Below are 13,222 nucleotides of genomic sequence, written 5' to 3' on the forward strand. Positions count from 1 at the left end.
AGAGGCTGTCTTGGGAAGGGGATCGACGTTGCTTAAGAGGAAGAAGGGGATGGAGAAAGAAGAAGAAAATAATAAATAAATAAAATAAGCATCATGCTCCGTACGGAGATGCAGGTATGGTGTAAAAAAGGTACGTCGTAGTCGAGGTTAGTGTGCTTGCGACTAGCAGGCTGGTGACCACATAACTGAGTTGGTTCGAGAGATTTGAGATGGGGCCTGTGCCACTGACGACGTTCCGTCGCAGATCGTTTTCCTTGGGCCAGCTTAGCTTTTGGGGCTTGCCCGAAAAGGGGAAGCCCAAGGAAAAAGGTAGAAAAAGGCCCAAAATGGGACGCTCATGGAGTGATTGGCTGGAAAAAGTGGAAAAGGGGGGGCTGAACTTGCTGAAGCCAACCGCCCCCCGTCGGTCTGCTCCAAAGAGCTCGAGAGTCAGGACGAAAGAGTGTGCCCCAAAAAGGGTCCCCCGGTCCCATGCTGGAGACGCGCTAAGCTGCTTTGCGAGCCGTGTCTGGTGGTTTGGGTTTAGCGCGTGTGGGCGACTTGGAAGACGGGGAGATTTTGGATTTGGATTTTGGATTTTGGATTCTGGCAGGAAGTGCGGGAAGGGAAGTATACAAGTACCCGTATCGTGGTAATACCGTATGATTACATCCATTCTTGACTTGCCGTAGTTAGTTACTCCGTGCTTACAGAGCACGACTAAACGAGTAACCTATGTAACTAACTAATCTACGCACCAAGTTACGTAGTAAGTAGTACTAACTACTAAGCACTCCGTGCTAGCAGCGACGGTAGTTGGTTAACTCTATCATCTGAACAGCCAACTGGAGGGGTGTTGGTGCCGTTACGCAATACATACTGATACTGCCTCCTCAAGCATCACTTGCATGTTTGGGGCTACTTGTACGGAGGAGCATGAGAGCACATGCTCCTGTAGTACTATTTGCACAATTGTGATCGCTCGAAGCATGGATTATTGGCTGGGCCGCGGCATTATTGGTTCTCGTATGATACTCTCCGAGTTTGTTCAACTTTGTTTGTCGCCATATCAACTTCTTCGGAGCATAATACACTATGTACCTTCGGCTGGCCCCGATGAGACGGCAGCACCGAAAGGGAAAACGCTATGTTGATACAAAGCACGCCCGGGAAAAGGGAAAAAAAAAAAAAAAAGAAAAGAAAAGAAAAGAAAATATATACGAAGTAGTAAATCAGGCTACGGCCAGGAAGAGAAAATTGAAATACGATGTACGTAGTAAGGTCGAGCACTCAAGGCTGGCTTCCTTCCCGTAGACCAACAATGCGGATTCGACGGGTTGGGAATCGGGCATCGCATCAGCTGAACAAATCTTGTATTAATAATGTCGAGTCTGCGATGGATTCAAGTTCGTACCGGCACAAACAAGGTGTCGAATGGAATCACAAATAGAATACGCGATCTCGAGTGACGAAATAACCTAAAAACAAAGCAACCGCTAGTCAAGAAACTAAGATACTCTGCCGTCCCGACATACATAATTGCAGGGTGGGGACCCAATCCTGAATGAATGACACGCCCAGTAAAAACACACAGCCAGGCCAATCAGATATTCGGCAGCAAGCCACTTTTCACTCAAAGACTCAAAGGGAGGAGTCATTCCCAAACGGATGGGAATTGGTTCGTTGGTCTGATTGCGATGGCTTGTTTCAGCATTGCGGGGGGTTGGCGACTAGCACAGAAGAGGAAAGTGCGCCATTTGTAATTTTTCTTTTCCTCTTTGTTCGGAGAGGAGTGGTCCATACAATAAATGAATGTCTCCACGAACATACGTACTGCGTAGCAGTACTGAATGGAATACGTTGAAGTATTCTATTCTATTTCTTCCAAGTTGTCGATAAACGGGCAAGACTGCATCATGCGCCGTGTCTAGTCTAGGCCTCAGGCCGACAACACTATCATCCAGAGTACTGTAATAGAATAGTATACTACGTATGTAGTATAGCTTACCCCGTATAGTATTTAGTATTTAATAGTTAATAGTTAATAGTTAGTTAGTTAATACGCTCTCAACATGAACGCCCCACCACGCCTTTGACTGGGCGTTCTCCTGCAAGCCCCCTAAGCCTCGCAAGCCTCTAAGCCAGCCGGCCTGCGGGAGATGCCACTTAGCACAGTGGAGACCCGGCATTTATTGGTGATCCACCTTAGTCCGCCTCTTTAACCGATACCTATTAGGATAGGCTAATATTACGCAGTAGTATGTGCTAATTCTTTTGATTGTGTTGGTGGCAAACTGCACCAAGGGCACGGGACAGGGTAGAGCATATTCGTATCACATGTCGTCTTATCTTATATTCTGTAGTCTGTAGTCTGTAGTCTGTACTCTGTAGTCTGTACTCTGTAAGCACTACTCCGTAGTTAGTGCTCACCATGCTCACTAACTCGCTACGTAAGGTTAAGTTACTTGGCATGGTTGGCAAGTGCAGCCAGCATATTCGAGGTTGGCCATGGTCCTTGCTTGCACACGCACCATCTCGGCATTCTCAGAATTTCTGGAAGGAATGATAGGAATAGAAACATACATTCAATTGTCTGTCTGGTCAGTGGTACGGAGCAGTACCATACTGCCAGCATACAGATGTATAGTATTACCGAGTACGCCGATGCCTTATTACGTAGCAGGACGTACATACATACATACATACATACATACATACATACATACATACATACATACATACATACAATGGTACGGAGTAGACAGCAAGGAGGGGCGGACCATAAATCCGGGGATGGAGCCCATCCACACTATGTGCCGTTGCTAATGAATAAAGCGGCACACACCCTGCAAGCCTCATTTCTTGGTTCGCCTACTTTGCGAGTTTCGAAAAAGATTTTTTTTTTTTAAAAAAAAAAAAACAAAATCGTTCCCTATTGGCTTCCTGTTCAATTGTTATGGGCTGCTATCATGTAATGGAATGGGCGGCGGGGAGGGCAACCGTGGATGGGGGCAAAGGATCAAAACACACCTTGGTGGCTTGATGGTGGCTGCATCGGTGTATTCTGACAGGCGAACTACTGATCGTATTATTTGATTAAAAATAAGCACGCACTCCGTACATTATTGATTGGGGGTTTTCGACTTGTCTGCGATACAACGGAATACCGAATAAGTGCATAGGTTACTCTGTAGTATGTATACCTATACTTTGTAATTGACCGAGATCAAGAGTCTTAGCGCACGCGTGGAAACAATCATCTGAACAATCTGGTTTTTTCTTTGATTTTCCTGGAAATTTGTTCGAAAGTAGCACCGACAAAAGAGCCAGCGTAACAAGTCTTGCATGCTGACGAGGCTTATTCAAGGGCGTCTCTTTTTCCCGGTCAGGCCAACCATCTGTAAGCTGTAGGCTGGAGTATGTAGCTCCTACTAATCATTGTCACACTGGTGTATATATTTATATGCGCGTTGTGTTCCGTTCACAAGCACAAGCTTATACTTGCAGGGTAGGCTGCATGTCGACGTCAGTGCTGAGCTTTTCGCCTTGTACATAGTGTTATGAGTACGTACGTAGTTGTGAATAGAGAGGATGGTGGCTCTCCGATATTTTCCCTGTTCCAGATTAGCCGGTGATTTAATCAATCGATGCAATAAACCTATTATATTAAGTTATTAACTAACTCCGTATCCAATCAACTCCATCTGCTTGACGCCATCTTCAGCTAAATCGGATTATTGGTTATGTAGCATATGATTTATATCTCAATTCGACTCTATCTATGTGACTTCGACTCTTCGAGTCTCAAATAAGCATATAAACTATGCGCCGTTGGGGCTGAAACAAGCCCTCATCGACAATCCCTCAACCCTGATCTGCCGCCACCATGCAGACGAATGGATTCGGTCGCCCCGCCACGGGGGCTGTGGCTTTTTTAAGAATCAAAAATATGTGGTCACTGGTCGCCGGTCACTGGTTACCACCACAGTACGTACTTTTTTTTTTTTTTTTTTTGTTGACGGCAGATGAAACAAAAGCAATGGTATCTTGATAGTCTGATGGGGTTTCTGGTTGCCAAGTCAAGAGATGGACAGGGACCGGATCATGTAAGGAGCGTGGGTCAGGGGTAGGTAGGTACATGTAGATCCGTTGACATGACATGACACCTGGACAGTATGGAGTGCCTATAACTGCGTACCGTACTCCGCAGGGCAATGCCGGGGGGACGGTCCTTTGATACAAGTTTCTTGCTAAAATGTCGGAAGCTTAGTTAGTATTAAGTGTTGCATGTAAACTATGTGATGACGAAGCGTCGCATCTCCTTGCCTGAAACCTGAATGCTCTCAATCTACGAAACATCCCAAAGAATTTCGAGAAGGCTGACTCCATAGTCCTACGAGTAGCTCTCACAAACTCACTCGTTCCACTTCCTACTCCATTTGGGCAGCCGTGATGGTATGGCGCTAGGACAAACCAGGGAAGCCGGAGCCAACTGAACGAGACAAGACGCAGGTAAGCCACGTCTTGGCATCACAGCCAAAAAAATGCTTGTCACATCTTCGACTGCGTAGTTAAGCGAATGAGCGTTGTCAGCGGCACTGCCACGAAACTCGAAGTAAGAAGTGAGAAGTAATCTTATTGACAAGACAAGATTCTGGAGGGCACGGATCCTTCAACTTCAAGTTTGTAACGGTTGTCCAGTCCAGGTGAGTTGGAACTTTGGATAACAATGGATACAGTGCGGTGCGGTAGTTGCTGGTCCTGGTTCTCCCGGAGCTTGGGCACGGAACTGGTGGAGCTGTCCCTCCCCTCGCTATCCATGGATCAATGTAATGCTCCGAATAGGAAGTCTTAGCTCGTCGACATTATAGGTAACTAAGTTAATTATCCCACGTCTTCCACACTACGTAGTAGTAGTTAGTTAACTATCAAATACATTAATTAATAATTCAATATTGTACTCCGCGCAATACTGCGTAATTATTAATATTCCCTGAAACACCGTTTCAACGTCCACAACATGTTTGATCGCCGCGGTCGCAGATCACAGCGTGTGTTCCTGAAAATCCGCCCCCCGGCGATCCCTGTCAACGCAGGCTGATCCATCTTGATCTGAACTGTGAAGTCGATCTGCAAATCTGTAATCTGTAAATCGATGCAACTGCAACGGTTGTTATCGGATTGTCGGAGCTGTGTTTTGCGACGATGTGGTGTATGTAACTAACTTAATGAAATTATGCAATTCTGTTGCGACGCTTTCGACCAGGTAACTTACGTCGTACTTGGTTACTACGTACGTACTCTATGTAAGGTAAGTTAGGGCAGACACGGCATTTAATCTGTCTGCCGTGATAAATCAATCCCGAGCAATACTTAGTTCCTCCAGAGTAGACCAAAAAGGGTCTACACTCGAGCAAAAAACAATTAAACTAAATTTTTGTGGCGCTCCACCGTGCACCCTCTTTTTACGGAGTCCACGATCGTTGAATTAAGATTGTGTGCCCTACCCCTATTGTCGGGAAAACTCAAATTCTTTTTCTTTTCTTTTCTTTTCTTTTTGCCCAAACCAATTCCCAATTCTGACATTTAACTTCCCTCTTTGGAGGGAACCATAGTCTTGTCTTGGCGCGGTGGAGGGGCTACCACTGACCCAACTTGTACATTACACAAGTCGAACTGACTAGCCGCGACTACGAGTAGTTCATACTCTGTAAGAGGTAAGAGTATAAGGTAGGAGCACAAAATTCAAATAGATTAGATTGATGAATTGGAGATTAGGGCGAACCTTGATCTTTCGGAAACTTTGATTGTTGGCAAGTGGGCAAGTTGGGGGAGAGCCGAGGGAGAAAAAAAAAAAAAAAAAAAAAAAAGAACACTTTCATATGAAGCCGAGTTTAACTGCACTCATACGTAGTAGTAGGAGGAGGAGGAGGAGTAGAGGAGGCAAGCAATTTTCTGAGTACCCCGTACAGTAATCTAATTCATTGGACAACTCGGCTTTCACCGCTCTTTAACGCATATGCAGGCTCAAGCAGCACCTGTCGTGGATTGGTCGGGCACATGTACAGAAGAGACAGAGGTGCTGCATATGCAGCAGGCATCACCTTGATTGTTTGACGACACTATCTCCTGTAGTTACATTTACATCTGATATCCTCTTGTTCAATTATCAATACTCGATGTACTCGCAGTAGCGTAAAAAAGCAACGACCAAACCAACAAAAAAAAAAAAGCAATAATCATAAGGCTATGGTTTGCTAGTCAATAGTTGCAGATGGTCTAATCCTTTAGCCCGCCACGGTAGATCACAGGTGACTTGTACGTACGTACTCGCAAAAGCTCAAAAGACCATCTTCCAAATCAAGTTAACTAGATCTGAGTAGTTATGGAGTTTACCACTTTACCCAGTACGTACATTCATACACAATACGTACTTCCTTCTCTGCCGGATCGGCTTTGTGTGCCGCGAACTCCTGAGTTCAGTCACGACTGCAACGCAGCGATTGACTCATAAACGCTGCTGGGCCGTGTGTGGGGGAGGCCAAACCAAACCCTGAGCGTGGATTCTGTGTGTGTGTTCTCCATACGTGTGTACTCCATAGTCCATATGTGTGTGTGTGTGTGTGTGTGCCTGGGGTTCCAATTTATGCCTGATTCGGTCAATACTCTTTTCTCCACCTACCTCAAAGTTGGAGTCCAGTCACGACTCACCAGCAGCGTCTTTGACTTCAGTACGCATCTCTTCCCCCGGAGAATAATATCCTGATGGTACAAGTAATGACCCTGCAACAACGCCTTACCAGACTTACTACGAGTAATCTTGATAAGTTAGTTATTGTTTATATTTAATATTTAATTTTTGACTTGACTTAGTTGACTTAGTTAACTTAGTTAACTTGCAGTGACTAATAACAAACATGCTTAAGTTACTCCGTAAGTTACATGATTGCAGTAGCACTGCATACACATACACGCATACTACAGTGTGCCTCACATACATGCTACAGATGGACGGCAGACCCTGCTCCACTCGCCACTCAACATGAAACACGCCGTTGATATTTCTTGTTCTTGAGACCCAGTACCCAGTGAACCACAGATTGGATTCACGATAAGGAGGAGGGAATATGGATTATGGAGTATGGGTTTGCGAAGATGCTGACGGTGCCATAAGGTTAGACGTAGTATGGGGGGGGGGGGGGCGTGCTATAATAGTGCGATCCACTCGCCGATTCGGCGACCTCAATTTTAATGTTCCTAAGATGAGTCTGTGCTAAGAGAACGGAGTACGGAGCTTGGAAACTTTGAAAGGAAAGACAGACCAAGCCAAGTGCTCGGACTTCTCAGGCTGACATCGAAGCAAGGCATAAGTTAGGTGAAGTTGCTCTGTAACTTAACGAAAACTTAACGAAGTCTGTACCTACGGTAGTATTGTCAATTGACCCCAACTCAACCCAGCCAATAGAACACCAAGTCGCTGCTGGCCAATCAGAGAGCGAGAACAATGGAAGGAATGTTGGTCTTGGGGCATGACATCATAGGCGTATGCGTCGTCGTCCACAAGCATGTGTCATGTAACCAACCCCTCGACAGACCAAAAAAAAAAACCTAATTTCTAAATGACAAGTATGTACACTTGATTGCAAAACCAGTGCGCGTGTCACGGACCTGGATCTGCCTTAGTTAAACAGCGTTGTACGCTAGGCTTGGTTGAACCACACAAAGGTTCCTTGATAATCGTCGATAGAGTGGCTTGAGTAAACAAAGTAACAATAGTCGAACTGGTGTCTGGAAGTCTTAAACGTAACTAAGATAGAAGAGATCCCCCGTACAACCTGGTGCCCGTACGAGTTAGAATGCCTTGCTGACTCTCACTGTTGTATGTATTCAAGTGACTTATCTCAAAGAACTATGAAGAACTAAATACATGATGGTGAATGAGTGTCCTTATATATCCAGTCCTCCCTGTTCCGTATATTTTATATTATATACTTTATACTCATTCCTGAGTATCCCATAGCAAGTATATAATATACTATCCAATCACGTTCCTTCATAAGATATACTTCGTATCTTATCGGTGTCTTTGTGGTTTCGAGTATATCTTTGGTCACGTGATTTATGTAGTCCAATTATCTTTCTTGGGTTTTCCGTTTCTGTTGTCCAATCGTTCCTTCCGGTCTGTTTCTTATATCGCGTAGCATATGCAGGTGATTGGTTTCGTAACAGTAGAACTGTGCGCGCTATTTTAGTAAGGAGGCCTCTTGGCAAATCCTTGTAATGAGGACCGGTTGATATCCAATGAGAGCAGCTGAGTGGATTTATGCGCTGCAATAACCGTATCCGGGATAGCCGTAAAATAACGTCTGTCAGAAACCTTCCATACCGTCTCATTACTGAGACCCAAGAAGGGGCTCGGAATAATTCATGAATATGGACTAGCCCCACATTGCCTATCGAGGTTCAGAAACAATCGAAGTGAGTAGAAGCGCGCACTGGTTTTGCAATCAAGTATAACTAGCATGCTCTAGTGAACTATCCCATCGCATGCCGCCGTCGCAGTGCAGGATTCGATTCAGGGGAGGGGGTGGGGGGAACGGAAAACAGAGCTACCACGCACGGAGAAAAAAGAGAGTGCATACATACTGAAGAAACTTCACGAAAGTCGGGAGTGTGTCGGGTCCATTGTCTCAGATGCCGATATTGAGCCATTGACCACACTCCGTAGGGTGTCTGACTCGACTGGCTTGGCTTACAGCAGATAACTAGTTAAGTTAGGTACTATCTAGTTCATTCTTTTGCTGACCTCATCGTCAACATGTCAGGAGCAGCGCCAGTACCAAGTTAGTGCGTATCTAGTAGGGACGGGTTCCAGGATGTCTGTATTATAATATATATCCATGGATCGTCCCAGCACATGGTCGTGAACACACCCTTGGTATGCACTGCCCAACAAGTAGATACCACAACGTCAGAGTGGAGGGCAGCTGTGACATCATATTCTTAGTTGTCATGGTAATGAACCTTGGAAGCTACGTACAAACAACGCCACCTGGCAGTCCATTAATAATATTCAAGGAACAACCAGGTGACGTTCAGGGGTGTGTCTGGAAGATAGGGGACATTCTCATCGCATCACAAGGGATTCTATTGGTGGATGGTATGTTCCATGTCCTCTGGAGGAAGGTATCATCACTTGGATATCAAAGTTGTATATATATATATATATATATGTATGCCGCCTCACCTAGCTAATAGATAAGCAGAGAAAATGTGACAATGGAATAGCATCACATCTCCTACCTACATAACGAAGAATAAGAAAGTCTCAAACCAACGTTTCCCATCAATCTAGTAAGTAGGCTGGTATTATCTAGAATCAGGCAAAAAAAGACTTGTAGTATACATCATCGTTCAACTAAAAGAGTACCAATAACCGCCAAGCGCCGAAACTATCCCATACTGCGTGCGACACACAAATGAATATCTCATATCTTATATCTCATCTCCCAAACGCAAACTAAATCACAATCGAAAGCTCCGCGCGCGAGACACCGTCGTGCTCCAGATCCGGATAATAAGGCACCATCGCATCCGCGCTCTGCACATACGCATCATTATACAATCGCCAATAGGGGACACGCACTTTGCGCGCAGGGTGGAACAGGCCGGCCCAGACGTAGTTCATGACTACACCCGTTCCGACGGCCATGCGGATTGCGTCGATGGCTTCGATGATACGGTCAATGACGTGCGGGCTCGTTTCGAAGATGTTGGGGTATAGCAAGTTGAGTAAATGGACCATTGCGTCTTCGCAGCCTAGACCGACGACGCCGAGCGCGATGTGTTTGACGACGCTGGCCGCGGTTTGACGGTGAACTTGGTCGCGGTCAATCAGAGCGTCTTCGAGTAAGGGGGTAACGGCGTAGACGTAGTCTTTGGCCATTTCGCCAATGTATTCAAACAAAAAAGACATGGCTTTGAGAACACCGTTTTGAACATTGAGTTCGGGGACGCGGTATTCGTTCATTAGGGCTGGGAGGACGGTGAATGGAGCGCAAGTTTCGGCAACGATACCAATGGCGACGGCCGTGCACACTCGTGATTGACGTTCCTGGACTCGCAGATTGTTGAGTAGAGTCGCAAGAACATCTTGCGGACCAATGGCCTTGGCAATGAAACCGAATGTGTTGTTGGCCGCACGACGGATACCCTTCTTATGAGCCTTGAGCATATCCAGCAACTCGAAACAGATACGCATCCATTCGCGAGCATTGACGGATTCTGGTCCACGATCTGCGATACGACCGACCAGATCAATCGTGTTTTCTTGTACCTTTTCATGTCGATTGCGAAGAATAGGAGTAAGGCGGGGGAGGAGGTCACGAATAGGAGGTTGCATCTGATTGATACCTACCACGGTGACAATCGATCGTAAAGCACCGAGGATAGAACCAAGCACTTCGGGGTATTCTTCGCCAAGATATTCATATAGCAAAACACTGAGCTTGCCCATAAGAGCATCCTCGCCGCACTGCTTCATAACCATGGTGATTCGGGAAACGAGATCGGCGGCTTGTTGACGAACCGTGGCAGACTTGTGGTTCAATCGCCACAAAATAGTAGAGACAATCTGTGGAAGGTATGGTTTGCATCTGGTTCCAAGAGCATTGACGACTGTGCCGAAACCGTTCAAGATCACAATATCCTCAACACTCTGTTCTTGGAATGCTAGTAAAACACCGTCGATAAGTCGTTCCTCCAGTCGCTCAGAGATATCAGCTGCGCCCAAAGAAGCGATCAACTTTTCGACCGTCTCCACAGTCATTTTTCGGTAAGCCTCGCTTTCGTCCTTGAGATTGTTGACGATACGCTCCAAAATCTCGCCCACACCAACTTTCTGACCAAGGTCAACCGTGGTCTCAACGACTTGACGGTAGTTGCGCTTATCTAATGCCATGCGCCTAACCCAGAAGCTCTTGAAGAAATCTTGAAGGACATTCTCCTTCAAATATTGCGCTGTAACACCATCGGTCTGGGCACACTGTGACACCACCTTCAGCACAACCTTTTTCATTTCTTCGTCTGGAGAAGAGAACTCTCGGAGCAGAATCTCCATGATCTGGCTAGTGTAGTAGTTGGCATACTCTTCATCCATCAGAGGGATGATGTATCCGACAGCTTTCAAGAATCCAGCAAGGCCCTTTCCACGTTGCTTGCGAGCGCCTGTCCACAAAGGGTTGAGAATGTCGTCAAAGCTTTCAATACCATAAGGGTTGGCCGCCTCAGCTAATGCAGCGATGGCCAAACTGGTAACTGTTCTAACCTTGGCTTGTTCGTCGCTGAGGTTGTCTGCAATACAATCAACCAGCCCTTTCAAATGAGGCAAAATAGCACAACCCATAAGAATGGGAATTTGCTGGACAATCTTGACTCCAGTGTGTCGAGCCTGCCATGACTTTTTACTGCGACAGACAGCACGCAAGAATGGGAGCAAAGCTGGTATACCCAGAGCAGAGGCAACAACAGCAAACGCTCTTGCAGTTGTGTTTCTCACGTATTCGTCAACATGATCGATATCTGGACGCATAGTACTGATCATATGTGCAAGACCTGCGGCTTTGGCCAGATTGGAAATAATTTCACGACCTTCTACACGTGCATAGTAGTCTTGGTCGATAAGCAAAGGTTCAATAACAACGAGAATCTTGTGGGTATATGGCCGAACAAGATCGTCAAGCTTGTAAAGGACACGATCGATAACTTTGACCAGCAAATGACGTTCCTGATCCTCAAGCGATTTCTCCATCAACAGCGGAAGAATCTGATTGAAAAGTGCACCAGCTCCAAATTGGCGAGCATTGTCGGTAAGTTGACGAAGAGCTGTTTTACGCATAGGAGGAGTTCCGTTCTTGACTTTGAGCAAGAGTCTCATAATCTTCCTTTCCTTCAATTCCTCAACTGACAGGCTGTTTTCATCTGCGCCGTCAACCAATTTTCCAAAGTATGCCATATCCTCAGCTTTGAAGAACTGAAGATCGCCCACTCCAGGAATATCCGTTGGAAGTTGTTTACCAAGAGTGCGCGCACTCTCGGGTTCTTGCATCATGAAACCTCCATATCCGCTTGCGCTAGGTATAGCAGCAGGAGTGGCCGTGAGCTTTCGTGCAGGATTCCTAATAGGTTCATAACCCGGTGGAGGCTGGAGAACTTGATATCCTTCGGTAGGAAGCATCATGTCCAATTCCTCGTCCGTCCACACAACATTGCGACCAAGATCTACTCCGAGTGGTGCTACGCCCATCGATGGATGCGCCGGCGTCGCAAGGCCTGGCTGACCGACGGGGGTTGCGCCAACAGCTGGCGCAGCTGGTGCTTGATCCCAACGAGAGCGTCGCTTAGGAGCTTGTTCGTCTAGTGTAGGTACAGCAGGAGTCTGATCCCATCGCGACTTCTTGGCAGCTATTGTATTTTCCTCCTCGGCAGCGGCAGCAGCAGTTTCCTCCGAAGCGGCATCCCATCGTTGCTTTCTCTTGCGACCAGCGGCGACGGTGACGGTCGAGCCAGCATCGATATTCTCTTTGTCAGCCTCATCTTCCAAGGTGGCTTGGTATTCAACACTTTCACCTGCGGCCCGCTTCTCACTGATGAGCTTCTGAACACGCTCTTCTTCTTTCTCAAGCTCGCGAAGCGCCATGACTTCTCGATAAGTCTGGCCCTCGGCCTCGACATTGGCATGCGCATTCGCAGCGAATGGATCAGCTCGCGTCGGAGTGAGCGGACCACGATTGAATCGACGTTTCTGGTAATCGCTCTCTCGGTCGGCAATTCTAGCAGACTTTTCGCGACCAAGTAAGATATCCTCCTCCTCAACACCGTTGCCACTTGCCATTTCATTGATCAGGTCCCTGCTAGCTGTATACTGACCGACCAATCGATGTCCTGTATCTGCATCCTCCATATCCTCATCGCCATCAACTGGGATGGAGGTATTGTAGCCAGAATACTTATCGACGCCATTGCGTTCGTAGAGGTCGGTATCAAAACTTTCAGTCAGGGAGGCCTTTGTGGAAAAGTCAGTGCGCTGACTGGATGGGTCGAAGGTTTTTGAACCTTTTTTGGCAGCAGCGAGAGCATTTCGCTCGGCTTGGAGCCGTCTGACCTGCTCAAAGTCGGCTGTGTTGGTTGTTAGCATGTTACATGAGATTGGGATGGGAGAGGAGGTCGTACAGTCAGACATGTT

General features: G+C 46.5%; 1 protein-coding gene across 1 annotated transcript; it reads right to left on the reverse strand.

Moving 5' to 3' along the window:
- Nucleotides 1–9,499: 9,499 nt before the first annotated feature.
- On the reverse strand, nucleotides 9,500–13,219 carry EYB26_008441 (uncharacterized protein; the record flags this gene model as incomplete). The annotated part of the gene is made up of 2 exons (XM_054267694.1): nucleotides 9,500–13,155; nucleotides 13,210–13,219. 2 exons carry the CDS (start codon nucleotides 13,217–13,219, stop codon nucleotides 9,500–9,502), a joined length of 3,666 nt encoding a protein of 1,221 aa, XP_054123669.1.
- Between the last annotated feature and the right edge of the window lie 3 nt (nucleotides 13,220–13,222).

The sequence above is a fragment of the Talaromyces marneffei genome, chromosome 6 (assembly GCF_009556855.1).
Source record: "Talaromyces marneffei chromosome 6, complete sequence".
Lineage (NCBI taxonomy): Eukaryota > Fungi > Ascomycota > Eurotiomycetes > Eurotiales > Trichocomaceae > Talaromyces > Talaromyces marneffei.